At 42.3% G+C, this 13,837-nt stretch overlaps 1 protein-coding gene across 3 annotated transcripts in view; it reads right to left on the bottom strand.

The window, feature by feature from the left end:
• The window catches only part of MYSM1 (Myb like, SWIRM and MPN domains 1), a 23,256-nt gene extending 12,886 nt beyond the window's left edge, over positions 1-10,370 (bottom strand). Inside the window, exons 1-8 of one of the 3 annotated variants that reach the window (XM_042469160.1) lie at positions 10,322-10,370; positions 8,558-8,633; positions 7,326-7,396; positions 5,265-5,342; positions 4,017-4,043; positions 3,075-3,153; positions 2,191-2,289; positions 644-1,380 (exon numbers count right to left, since the gene is read on the bottom strand). In XM_042469160.1, the coding sequence (XP_042325094.1) occupies positions 644-1,380; positions 2,191-2,289; positions 3,075-3,153; positions 4,017-4,043; positions 5,265-5,342; positions 7,326-7,396; positions 8,558-8,566 (1,100 nt within the window). In that variant the 5' untranslated portion in view covers positions 8,567-8,633; positions 10,322-10,370. The remainder of the gene's footprint in view (positions 1-643; positions 1,381-2,190; positions 2,290-3,074; positions 3,154-4,016; positions 4,044-5,264; positions 5,343-7,325; positions 7,397-8,557; positions 8,634-10,321) is intronic. The other 2 variants (XM_042469159.1, XM_042469161.1) reach the window with 2 other exon arrangements.
• Positions 10,371-13,837: the final 3,467 nt, after the last annotated feature.

Genomic DNA, 13,837 nt, shown 5'->3' with positions numbered 1-13,837 from the left:
AAGTGGTCCACCTACTGGTTCCATTTCCATCATTATCTGCTTTCTCTATATAATAATAATAATAATAATAATAATAATAATAATAATAATAATAATAATAATAATAATAATAATTTTATTCCGCTTTTTCACAAAGGAATCAAAGCAGATTCCAACAGTATAAATAAAACATCAAACAATTAAAAATTACAATTTAAAAACCCCAAAACCCCAACCCTCCCCCCATCATAAAAACAGTGATCAACCCATAAAAAGAGATTAAACATCAAAAATTTTAAAACTATCCCACAGAAATACATTAAAATTTCAGGCAGATTAGCAGAAGAAATGAATCTTACCTTTCCCCCAGAACTGCAACTCATTCATTGCTACTCAATCATCTGAGTGAAAACCAGTCTTATGTGTAAAGTGAGCCAAAACCTCACACAGGTGCAGAGCCTGAACATTTAATAACGGGCTTTCTAGAATATTCTGCAAAGTGCAGGTCAAAACTTCTGCGTACAAGGCACAGTTCTGCAGTAGCTGGATATTCATACAAGTCATGTTCCTCCAGGAGGACTGAATCAGTAGGCTACAAAACATCCACATTTATTTTGCATGTAATATCCTATTATTTTTCTCCTTATAGACATATGTTACTTACCACTGATCCAAAATATAGTTTCTAATTTTCAGGTAGCGTTCAGGTGTTTTGGCCTGACGTCCCACAAAAAACTCTGGTATTGCTTGTTTTTCTTCTTCCATTATGGTATTTCTATCTATTTCTACTTCTTGATCAGGTGGTTTAAGCTCTTCTGCATCCATGTGATTCTCCTCTTCTAGCTGGTCGGAAGGATGGACAAGAATGCTGCTTTCACTTAAGTCTCTTTGTTCACCACAAAGCTCTGGGCTAGAAACCCAATTAGACCCATTAGAACTTCTTACTTCATTGCACCTCTGATTCTCTGAATTCACAGATTCATGACTATTGTTCTCAGAACATGACACTGTTGTCTCTAGCGTACCAGGGCTTTCCTCTGACTTTGGACTGTATTTTGCAGTTAACAGAATGGCAGATGTATGTCCTTCAGAATCTAAAGTAGGCACTGTCCAACTGCTTTGCCTGGATAGACTCTTTGGAGAACCTAACAATTCACACCTTCCAGATTCTTGCTGAGGGATGTGAGAAAGAAGCTCATCCATTTCATCTGTAATATCAACTTCTTCATCATCTGATAATTTTTCAATTTTCACTGCGTTCAGGTTAGGATCTGCTCGGCCTCTTAATTGTGTAGATGCACATACCACTGTCTTTCCCTCATCATCCTCATTGGTACTGGGAACAGGAAAACTGACACACTGTCGCCGCTGTTCCACTTTCTCTGAGCCATCAGTCTTTGCCTTACAGATATTAAGAAAAGTTAAACATAACAAAATTCAAATGAACAAAAATATTATTTGAAAATCACATTCAAGTCCTTGAAATCCATATAACTAATTGTTAGATATAGTATGGTATCCAAATAACCTCCCCAGCTGACAGAGCATGCTGTTATTGGAACTAAAAAGAATTCCCTCTTTGTCATGCATGCCCTCAAAATTTGCTCAAAGGAAGAAGGGACTGCAAAAGGAGGAAAGAAGATTTTTTTTGCTTGTTGAAGTCTGCTTTTAAGTTTGATTTCACCCACTGATTAAAAATAAATTGTCTTGATTAAAGTTAGGCTCCCTTCCAAAAGACCACTAATTTGAAGGCTTTGAAGATTTTTCTTTATCTGCACTACTTTTGTTGCATCTGTGTATTGCCCAGGAAGTTTGCACATCACTCAAAAATGTCCAGAATACTCTAGAAATTCCAGATGTAGGTTTGCAGGGAAGATGACAAACAGCAAAGTATTGTCAGGGACAATCAGTGGCCATACTGGCTCAAGATTCTAAGAGTCCAGTCCAGAAACTTTCCCAAACCCTGTATCCAAGTCTGTTTACTAAAAGACCTTCCAATTTCTAGTCTCAACTGGGATTCAAAGACAGGTAAAAAGTTCTTCTAATGTTATCCCTGATACAAACATTATCTCTGTAAGGAATTTCTCCTCATACACCTGAGCTGCTCACTTGTGTTTGACTCATGTACAAAGAAAAAGAAACTGAGCTGCTCAGAGTGATACGGTACTGTGGTGAAGGAGATTATAGAAATTGTATCTGCAAAAAACTTACCTTGTTCTTAAAGTACTGCCTGGCATAGCTCTTTACTTGAAGAACATTGCGACTTCCAATCATCATAGCAATTTTTGTCCATCTTCTCCCAAATTTAGTCTGATGGAAAATAAATATTGATTCTGTTCAGAGATAAATTAATTCACTATCTTCTTCTAAGCATTATAAACATAGCTTAAGATCCTTATTTAAAAAAAAAAACCCAAAACTAAGTATGTGCAGCATTTATCTGGACTAGCATCCACAAATGGAGGAGGTTTAAACTTTCTCATCACCTTGCTATTATCTCCCCTCCACGCACTTAAGGAGATTAACAAAAACCAATCCATCAATGGAATGTTTTCTCACCCCTTTTTTATTCCTCTGTTGGGTGAAGATGAATTATTAGATAACAGTTAAATAGGAAGGGAGCTTTAAAATTTGTCAGCCACCCGATCAAAATGTTTTTACCCCCAAATACTATCTAGTGAAATAAGGATGGGGAGCAAGTGTAGTGTAATGATTTAAGCATTGGACTATGACTCCGGAGACCAGGGTTCAAATCCCCATGCAGCCATGGAAACCCACTGAGTAACCATGGGGAAGTCACACTCTCTCAGCCTTGGAGAGAGGAAAAAGCAAACCCCCTTTAAACAAATCTCTGAATCCATGACTGACTAAAACATATAATAAATACCATGCATAACAATCAGTAACTAACTTATTTTCCTCCAGTAAGTCATCTCAGAAAGTCCTGCTGGCTTTTCCAGAAAACTAATTTAGTATTGAATTATTTTATTACAATATGAAGGCTTCAGCACTATTACACTTTTTAGACAAATAAAATACACTACAAAACAAATTCAACATCATATCACTTCTAACAACAGTCAGTTGATACTTACCAGTCCCTGTTCAAAAAGCTCTTTTTCATCTGTTGTCCACTTCAATGATCCACTTCCCAATTTTGTAGGAGAGCGTAACCTAACAGAAAAAATAAATCAGAATATGCTTGAGTTTATGTAGGTGACTCAAAAGGGGGAGAGGGGCTTAAGAAATCCCATCTCTGATGTTTTATATTTTTTAATTAATACTTTGAAATACTCGTAATACAGAGAGAAAAGCAGCATGAACAGAAGCCATATTATCTGCTTTAAAAACACATATAAAGGACAATATTAATTATTTCATCTACTTATTATTTTATATTATTATTTATTTATTAGTAGTAAGAGTGTTGGACTATGGACCAAAACAGACTGCAGAAATAATCCAGTTTGAGACCACTTTAAGTGCCCTGGCTCAATGCTGGGGGATTCTGGGAATTGTAGCTTTGTGAGGCATTGAGCCTTCTCTGTTGGAGAGCTCTGGGGCCACAACAAACTAGAGTTCCCAAAATTCCCTAGCACTGAGCCAGGGCAGTTAAAGTGGCCTCAAATTGGATTATTTCTGCTGTCTGTTTTGGCCCTATGACTCTGGAGAGTAGGTTTCAAATCCCCACTCAGCCAAGAAAAAACTACTAGGTGAACTTGGGCAAGCCACATTCTCTCAGCAAACAGAGGAAAGAGGAAAGCAATGGCAAAACTCCCTCTTGCCAAGAAAGCTCTGTGACAGGGTCACATTCGAGTCATCATAAATCAGGAACTACTTGAAAGCACACAAAAATAAAACATAGGTCAAATATGTTGCCACCTTTCAAAAAAAACCTGAGGTAGATTCAGAAGATTAAAAGCATGCAAAAAGAATGATCACAGCTATTGCAGGCTTTTTAAAAGAAGTTTCTATTTGAGTCTAAATTAATACAAAATGGCCAATCTGAATTTAAATGTAAAATTAGAAGGACATACGTGACTTTTGCTTCTTTCTTTTGTGGACTGCAAAAAAACAAAACAACAACAAAATCAAGACATGTTACCTTAAAGCAGGGGTCGGCAACCTGCGGCCCACGGGCCGCATGCGGCCCGCCAAGGCCTTCTTACCGGCCCCTACGCAGTCCTGCCGCCGATTTTCCCCGTTTTCTCGCCGCTCCGGCCGCCATTTTGTTTTTCAAAATGGCGGCCGAAGTCTCGCGTGACCTCAGGATGGCAAAGGTCACGCGAGATTTCGGTCGCCATTTTGAAAAACAAAATGGCGGCGCACCATATAGGAGGCCTGGTGCAGCCCCTGGAGCACTCCAACAGGGCTCCAGGGGCTGCAGCAGGCCTGCAACAGGCTCCACCTTGCCTTCCGCCCTCCTCCTCCTCCTCCCTAAGAGCAGGGAAAGGAGGAGGAGGAAGAAGGAAGGAGTACAGAGCGAGGGAGCCAGAGCAGCAGCTGCAGCCACAGCAAAGCCAGAGGTTGGTTCATTGGGGGAGGGGGTTAGCTGGGTCTTCTTTCTGCAAAATGCCCTCTGAGCACCTTGTGGCTTTTCAGAGTTGAAACTGTGTTCATGCTTGCTGTAGTTTATTTTCAATTGCATTTTAGTAATTTCTTTGCTTGTACCTTTATTATTATTATTATTATTATTATTATTATTACTACTACTTGCCCTGGGTGTTCTTTCTGCAAAATGCCCTCTCAATGAGAAAGAGGGGGAGGAGGTGGAAATGTGAGTCATTTCAGGTCTGCCTTGGGTTTTTTCCATTATTTTTTAAAAATATATACCACTTATTTTTGTTGTTTTATTTCATTACAGTATTTTTATTATTGCTTTTTATTTCATTTCATTATTTTTATTATTTATGAAGGTGAGACAGTGTGACTTTCCAAAGTGCTGTAACAAAGGTCTGCTGTAACAATGACAGTGGTGGTGGTGATGACGATGATGATTCGGTGGAAGCTCCACCCCCAGTGTGTGGCTCCGCCCCTGGAGGGTGGAAGCTCCACCCTGGCATGTGGCTCCACCCCCAGAAGGTGGAAGCTCCACCCCCGGCATATGGCTCCACCCCTGGAGGGTGGAAGCTCCACCCCCAGCTTTGGCCCCCCAGTTGTCTGAGGGACAGCAACCTGGCCCCCGACTCAAAAAGGTTGCCTACCCCTGCCTTAAAGCTTGTAACACAATTACTCCTCATTTTGAAATGTGTGTCTAATGCCTGTTTCTTCCCATACATAATTACCTTTTTGTGCACTTTTTATCACTTTCTTTCAGTTCATGCCAAAGTTTTTCTGGAAGTGATTTATTCGACAGATAGTATCTGAAACGTATTAAGGATCAATGCTGTTTCACTACACTGCTGCATTCATAATTCATTATTTCTTTTGCTAAAATTTTATTAGTACAATCTAATGAATATGTTACTTGTATCCAGCAGATTACCCACAGCATAACTGCAAATGCCTCCATAAAATAATAAAAATAAATAAATAACTTTATTTATATACTGCCCTTCAAAACATCAGGGCGGTTAACAGCAATATTCAATACAATTTATAAAAACAATACCATTAAAACAGTAATAAAAGAACTTGTGCCAGATCACAAACAATTGACAGAGGGGGGAAGAGGACTCTCAGGGCAAAGAATCAGGGGTAAGCCTGCTTGAAAAAGAACGTTTTTAGCCCCTTCTTAAATTGGGCCAGGGAGGTTGCTGAACGGAGCTCGATGGGCAGCGAGTTCCAGAGGGTGGGGGCCAAGATGGAAAAGGCCCTTCTAGTGGTGTAAACCAATCTAGCCTCCAGAACTCTTAACAAATAATGCCCGGTGGATCTGAGTGTGCGGGGCGGATTATACGGAAAGAGGCGGTCCTTTAAGTACCCTGGGCCCAAGCCATTTAGGGCTTTATAGGTTATAACCAACACCTTGTATTGCGCCCGGAAGCGAATAGGCAGCCAATGTAGGTCTTTTAAGACCGGTGTTATATGACTGGTCCTAGATGTATTAGTGACCAGTCTTGCTGCCATTTTCTGCACTAATTGCAGCTTCCGGGTATGGTACAAGGGTTGCCCCATGTAGAGCGCATTGCAGAAATCCAACCGAGAGGTTACCAGAGCGTGTACCACTGTTTCTAGGTCCCCCTGGCTCAGGTAGGGACGCAGCTGGCGTATCCGCCGAAGCTGATAACAGGTGCTCCTGACCGTCGCGTCCACCTGAGATGTAAGGTGGAGCAACAAGTCGAGGAGCACCCCCAGACTGCGTACAGAGTCCCTCACGGGAAGCGTGATCCCATTCAGGACAGGTGGAACCACCGCCATCCCTGGGCCAGGAGAACCTATCACAAGTACTTCCGTTTTCTCTGGATTCAAGCTGAGTCTGTTTTCCCTCATCCAGCCCATTACCGACTCCAGACAGGCCATGAGAGGAGAGATGCCATCCCCGGTCACTGCATCAGTCGGAGACATAGAGAAAATTATTTGGGTGTCATCAGCGTACTGATAACCCCGCGCCCCATGTCTCCAGATGATCTCTCCCAGCCGTTTCATGTAAATGTTGAAAAGCATGGGAGACAGAATGGCTCCTTGAGGGACCCCAGATGTTAGGGGTCTCTTGTCGGAGCACACGTCTCCCAGCTGCACCATCTGGAACCTCCCAGAGAGGTAGGACCGGAACCACTGGAGCGCAGTGCCCCCGACTCCCACCTCTACCAGGCGCTCCAGATTGCTGATTCATTAGAAACACAAGAATGTATCTGTATATATGCCTATACAACATATAATACAAAGCTTTGTATAGGAAAAACCCTTCCAATCTTGAATTTTTTTTGCATTACATTCAATGTTTTTTTAAAAAAAGTTTTCAACAATGCAAATGCCTAATGCTAACTTTACATTTCCATTATTGAGACGGCGCGGAGGGGGCACCTTTAAAACGCTATACTGTATATAGAATACAGAACAATCCTGATAGTACAGTCCTACACATCTCTGTTAAGTAGGAAGCCCTGTTCAGTTTAGTAAGACATACTCACACATGCATTTGGGATGCAATAAGTATGAGTTATGCTGATTTATAGGGTCTTGATTAGATTCAAGGAGGACAGAAATTGAAGAATAACCTTTGTAAAATAAACACATGGCTTCTGGCACTGAAAGTAGTGTTATGGTGATAAGAGTTCAAATTAGGTTCTCAGGGATCCATTTTCAAATGGTGTTGGTGACCTGTGAATTTGAATTCTGCATCACAGTACCATTTTCTCCTGTCGTCAAAATTTTGTTTCATCAGAATAATGGGGAAAGGATACTCTTCTTCTAATAACATCTTCTCAATGGCAGCCTTGTTTTCTTCACTGATTGTGTTATCAAGACTCCATGGCTAGGAGAAAAACATATAAACATTATTCAGCCTTGGAAAAAAACATATTAATGGTCAAGCCAACTATGGGGAGGTAGGTTAATATTCCTCATGTTATTCATTGGAGAGCTGAAGTGAAAAGATAACAGATTTTCTAGACTACTCAGAGAACTTATGGCAAACTTTGGGTTAAATCCACTGTTAGTCCACTAGACCAGAGTCAGCGATATGAATGGGACATCTTAGTAATAAGTAACATATGTTTCATTGATATGAATGGGTTTATTCTGTTGTTGCTGCTGCTGCCCATCTTCAAGTTGTTTCTGACTTATAGCAACCCTATCCTGGGGTTTTCTTGCCAACACTTGTTCAGCAGGGTTTGCTGTTGCCTTCTTTATGGGCTGAGAGTGTGTGAATTGCTCAAGGTACCAGTGAGTTTATGTGACTGAACAGGGACTCAAACCCTGGACTCCCAGATCCTAGTCTAACGCTCAAACTACTACATCATGCTGGCTCTTATTTATTTATTGTATTTTTACCCCACTTTTTAGAAATGCTCTCAGATGTTATTATGAGGCTATTCTAGTAGGAATTTATTGGATATCATTGAATTCAATCCCTTGGGTATGAAAGACTAATAATGGTCACTAATAAGTGCACTTCAGAAACAATGGGTTTCTTTAAAACTTGGGGGAAAGAACATGGGTAAGAATTTTAGTAAACATGCTGAAGAGAAAGAAAAGGAGACAGTTATGGCATTTACTTTTATTTTGTGACCAAGATCTAGGGACCTTTCCCCAAAGACATAGCAGTATACATAACAACATAAAAGCCTAAATCCAAATGCCAGTCCAAACTAGAGTGGACCCAATGAATCAATAGTATATGACTGCCATTAATCAGCAGTAAGGTAAATCGGTTCAATGTATTTATTCTAGCTAGAACTAACAATGGGATTTAAGCTATACAAAAAAACAGTATATAGACAAATTGGAGTACATGCAGAGATGTACATACAGATTGTTCAAATATCACTTGTGCATGAACAGAAGTGATATTTTTCTTCTCCTCTTCATTCTCTGGATCACAGTATATGAGAAAAGCCAGGACAGAAACATGTCTAAAGATGGTTCCAAACAGTCCTCTCAGAATTCTTAGCAGTTTGTTTCACAGCCAACTTACAAGCCCCATGTCAGTTCTCCATGTTGCATCAAGGTAGTGGTCTTGGAGTAAGCTAGATGATGGATTTTCATAGCTTCTGAAATTTAAAAAAGGGAAAAATAAGAAAAGAATATGACCTATCCACACATTCAAAGAAATGATATTCCAAAATCAGAACCTTATGCTGTAAACACAGAAAAACAGCCCTCAAGTTGGCCTCGACTCATGGCAGGCAACCCTGTGAATGAGACACCTCCAAGGCCCCACATCCTCCACTACTTTGCTCAGGAACTGTACATTTAGGCCTGTGGCTTCCCTAATTGGATCTGGTCCTCATCTCTTTCTACTGCCCTCCAATGTGCCTTTGCACTTTAGGATCTTGTCTAGTTCTTTCAAAGGCTATGTCTGCACTGCAGAAATAATCCACTTTGACACCATATTAACTGCCATGGCTCAATACTATGAAATTCTGGGATTAGTAGTTTTGTGAGACATTTAGCCTTCTCAGTCAGGGAGCTCTAGTATCACAACAAACTACACTTCCTAAATTTCCATAGCCATGGCAGTTAAAGTGGTGTCAACCTCAATTATTTCCGCAGCGCAGATGCAGCCATAGCTGCCCCTTCCCAGTCCTAGTCTTTTTCAGATTTCTTGTCAAGATGTACTCTTGGATATTCCCACTTCCCTAAATGAAAGGAAAAGCAAGCTTTGCTCTGGATGCCCTTCCAAGAGAGAAGCAGCTTTTCCACCCTTTCCTCACTTTGAAGAACAGTGTCAAGGCTGGGTCCAATGTGACTGTGTGAATGCAAAGAGGAGAAAAGGGGGAAGGGAGGAGCCTCTTGAGGCAGGTGCGGAAATAGGACTCCCCAACAAGAAAGACGTGAACCACCCACTGCCAATGAGGGCCTCCCCATGTGAGGCTGCCTGATTGGCCCCAGCCTGAGAAGGGATCACAGGGTGGGAGGAGACCACAAGGGCCACCCAGTCCAACCCTCTTCTGCCATGCAAGAACTCTCAGTCAAAGCATCCCCATTAGACAGATGGCCATCCAGCCTCTGCTTGAACACCTCCAAGGAGAGAGACTCCACCACAGTCTCCGAGGAAGGAGAGTGTTCCACTGTCAAACAGCCCTTACTCAGGAAGTTCTTCCTAATGTTGAGCTGGAATCTCTTTTCCTGCAGTTTGCATCCATTGCTCCATTGGGTCCTAGTCTCAAGCTTGCTCCATCCTCAATATGACACCCCTTCAAGAATTTAAACAGGGCTCTCATATCACCTCTTAACCATCTCTTCTCCAGGCTAAACATCCCCATCTTCCTGAGTCGTTCCTCAAAGGGCTTCATGGTTTCCAGACCCTTCACCATTTCAGTCGCCCTCCTCTGGACACATGGCCCCAGTTTCTCAGTGTCCTTTTTGAATTGTGGCGCCCAGAACTGGACACAATATTCCAGGTGGGGGCTGACCAGAGCAGAATAGAGTGGCACTATGACTTCCCTTGATCTAGACACTAGACTTCTCTTGATGCAACCTAAAATCGCATTGGCCTTGTTAGCTGCCGCATGGCACTGTTGACTGATGTTCAGTCTGTGGCCTCCTAGGACTCCCAGATGCCTTTCACACAGAGCCATAGCATCGCAGAGTTGGAAGGGACCGCGAGGGCCATGCAGTCCAAGGCCTGCTGCCCATTTCAATGCCTTACATTTCTCCCTGTTGGAACTCATTTTCTCAGCCTTGGCCCCGCTCTCTAATCTATGGCTCTAATCAGTTAATTCATCTCTCCAATTACCCCGCTGCCGCCGCCGGCGCCTCTTCGAGAACAGCCGCCGCCGCCGCCGCCGCCGCCGCGACGTCCCCCTCGACATCGACGTCCAATTCCTCCAGAGCCTCCATACTGGCCGACTCCCGGAAGTGGCAGGAATGACACAGGAAGCGGGGTCAAAGGTCACCACTTCCGGCTCCGAGGGAAGGCGCTCTAGGAACTCGGCCTGCACTTCGACTGCTCTGGCTGCCTCCCGTTGCATTCTGGGACTCGTAGTTTAGGGAGGGCGCTTAGACCGTTCAGCCAGAGAGCTTAGGCCTCACTGAACTACAAAACCCATAATGCAACAGAGCGTTGCTTCTGGCGAAAGTGCTTCCGTTATTATTTGAATGCCGCCAGATTTCTTCTTTCACATGATCCCAAGAGCAATCACAGGCCAGCTGTTGGAGAGACAGACAGCTGCGTGATCTTGCTCCTTTGGACACTGAGTTTGTCCTTTGCATCCCATTGTGAGCTCCTCCCTCCCCACAACTCTGGCATTGCCCTTAATCCCTGTGGCACACTTTGCCCTGCCATAGTTCTTCGAGGGCTTACAGCGAAGGTGACCATCTGCCTCTCCATCATCTGCCCCATTGCCTTCTATCCCACAACCCTTTCATTACCTTTTTAAAAATGTCCATGGAAAGTCCTGCTGGAATATACTTTTAAAGCGGCTGTTCGGATTCCTGTTTTCAACTCCCTTTTCCCCATTCTTATAGGCCACCAATGCAGCTGAAAATTGGATTTAAATCTATTAAAACTCATGCAAAGTCATCTTAAAACTGTGAAGTCGAAGGCTTTCATGGCCGGCATCCAAAGTTTTTTGTGGGTTTTGGGGGGCTATGTGGCCATGTTCTAGAAGAGTCCATTCCTGACGTTTCTCCAGCATCTGTGGCTGGCCTAGAAGAGAACATGTTCATTCATTCATTCAACGTTCTCTGAAGATGCCGGCCACAGATGCTGACAAAACATCAGGAATAAACTCTTCTAGAACATGGCCACAAAGCCCCAAAAAACCCACAAAAATCCCTCTCAAAACTGCTACTAAGCTTCTTCCTCTTCTCTTTATGTTTTGAGAGACCAAGACACACGTCTTTTCCAGAACTGCATCACCTCTGTCACCTTTTCTCTCTCAAGGTGGAAGGAAGGGCATTAGACTTTAGCCCTGTCAGTTTCTGGTTCCCTACTTCAGTAAGGACTATCTCCACAGCTGTGCCACCAAACAAAAGTGGGAACCTCCCACATCTTCTGTGGCGAAAGCTGCAGTCCCACACCCGCTGACCTGGGAGTGTATCATCCGCCTGTACATAAGAGGGTTTTTGATATGCACAGGTTTGCTCTACAGGTTTCAGCAAATGCCACAGTGCTTAAATTAGTTGTGACTAACTGGTTCCATAACCTTCAGCAGGATTTAGGCAGCAATCCAAAGCGCTCTTATGAGAGAGTAAGCTCTGCTTCTGAGTAAATAGGTATAATCCTGAGTAAACAGAACTGAGGCTATCCAAGTCTTCAACCCTGAATCAGCAACTACAACCTCCTCAGTATTCCGCCACTTAGATCATCACGAGTATCACAACAACAGCAATATTCCTCTTCTACATCACACCACCTCCACCCATATCCTGGTCTTCTAGAGACTAAGATTGCTATCTGTCTCTTCTCTGGAAGACACAAAGCTCTCCAACGTTATGTTTACTCTTCTAATTAAGACGAGCCTTCCTTGGGAAACCTACTCCTTCACGTATCACAGGATTTCTTTGTGGGGAAAAAATCTCTTATGTGGGAATTAATATGAAATCTGCTTCAGGGTTAACACATGCTTTTTACGTGTGTTACTATTAAGCACTGTGGAGGCCACAAATTGCCACATTCACTAATACGCATACAAATGGAGACTGAATAAAGAAATCTGTAGTCAGGTTCCTTTCACCTGGCAGCTTTCAGGTGGGATGAAGTGCAATCCTAATCATTCCAGTCAGCAATCCTAAAACCTATTTTAGGCCTAGAAATGTTGAATTTTTGTGACTACAACTCACAGAATCGCACAGTCAACTTGGTCCTTAGCCTTTCTGGCTGAGAGATTCTGGATGTAGAGCAAAAGTGCATCCAGGTTTTCAGGTTTTGTTTTAGGTTACCTATAGATTTGAGCATCCCTGACATAACACTGAATGGAAAACTCCCCATTTCACTTAAACATTCCTTTTGGAAATTTCCAGCCTCAGTTTGAAAAGTAATTTGTTGTACAACACAACAGGCTCCTCTTCATCACCTTGGGCAAACAAAGCACTGTGTGGCCTTCTGGCTATGAGAAAAAAAGAAGTGCACATGACATTCGCATCTTATATGAAAAATACAGAGCTGATGGCCAAAGACATCAAGCGTTCACATACACCAAGAATTGGCTCATGGTACATTCCTGGGGTGTTTCCTTCTGTTGAACGAACCGCCCATTCCTGTTCTACTTAGCCTCTCTGAGTTCAAATGAACAACTATGCAAAACAGTTTAGATGAATCATTTTAAAATGTGAGGCAGAGAGCCAACATGGTGTCATAGTTTGAATGTTGGAATAGGAATCCAGGAGACCAGGGTTCAAATCCTCACTCCGCCATGGAAATCCATTGGATGATAATGGGCAAGTTATGCTTTCTTAGCCTCAGAGGAAGGCAATGGCAAACCTTCTCTGAAGAAATCTTGTCAAGAAAACACCAAGATAGGTTTGCTAGGAGTTGAAAACAACTTGAAAGCACACACCCGCAGTGTATTTCTGATACATACATTGGTGCTTAGCCCTTGCTGGTTTGTGGCCTGAGAATGCAGGTGTCCAAACGTGTAGACGCCAACTGTTTAAATACTTCAGCTCATGTAATAGTAAATAGAGATATACTTTGTTCTCACAATTATTGCTACAGTTTTAGCTAACCAAAAGGGAAAAGCAATACACTGTTGTCTGCAATAAATCCAATGTCATTATTAACAAATCACTTGGGACCAGGATATCTGAAAGGCCTCTTCCTTTCACATGAATCTGTTAGTAATCTGGGTTCTTCAGCAAAGCCTCGGTTGCATGCCTGAATACCCCAAAAGGGAGGTAGGTGAAGACATGAGAGGTGAATATATGAGATGAGGCTTTCTCTGTTATAGCACCTCAGCTGTAAAATATCCAGGTCCATCCTACCTCAGCTCCCAATAGTCAACACTGCATTCTTTTGTTCAGCCTTTTGACAGTTTTTAGCCTGTTTTTAAATAATGTTTTGCATTTATTCTCTTTGTATATGGTAATTCTTACCATACATGGATGCAAGGATTTCATAGGGCTAGCAAGTGTTTTATAAATATTTTAAGCAAACTAACTCATTTTTGCACTACAAGTGGACAGTAACTACTTTCATTTGTTGTGGAACATCTTTCAAAGTAACCACTCAGGTTTGGAGATAACCATTATTTTCCAAGTGTTTTGAGTGTAGTGAAGTTCTTCCATTGATTGTTGCTTTTCAGGGCAGTTT

Source organism: Sceloporus undulatus, chromosome 5 (assembly GCF_019175285.1).
Source record: "Sceloporus undulatus isolate JIND9_A2432 ecotype Alabama chromosome 5, SceUnd_v1.1, whole genome shotgun sequence".
NCBI classification, from domain to species: domain Eukaryota; kingdom Metazoa; phylum Chordata; class Lepidosauria; order Squamata; family Phrynosomatidae; genus Sceloporus; species Sceloporus undulatus.
This window is presented reverse-complemented; position numbering and strand designations above follow the sequence as displayed.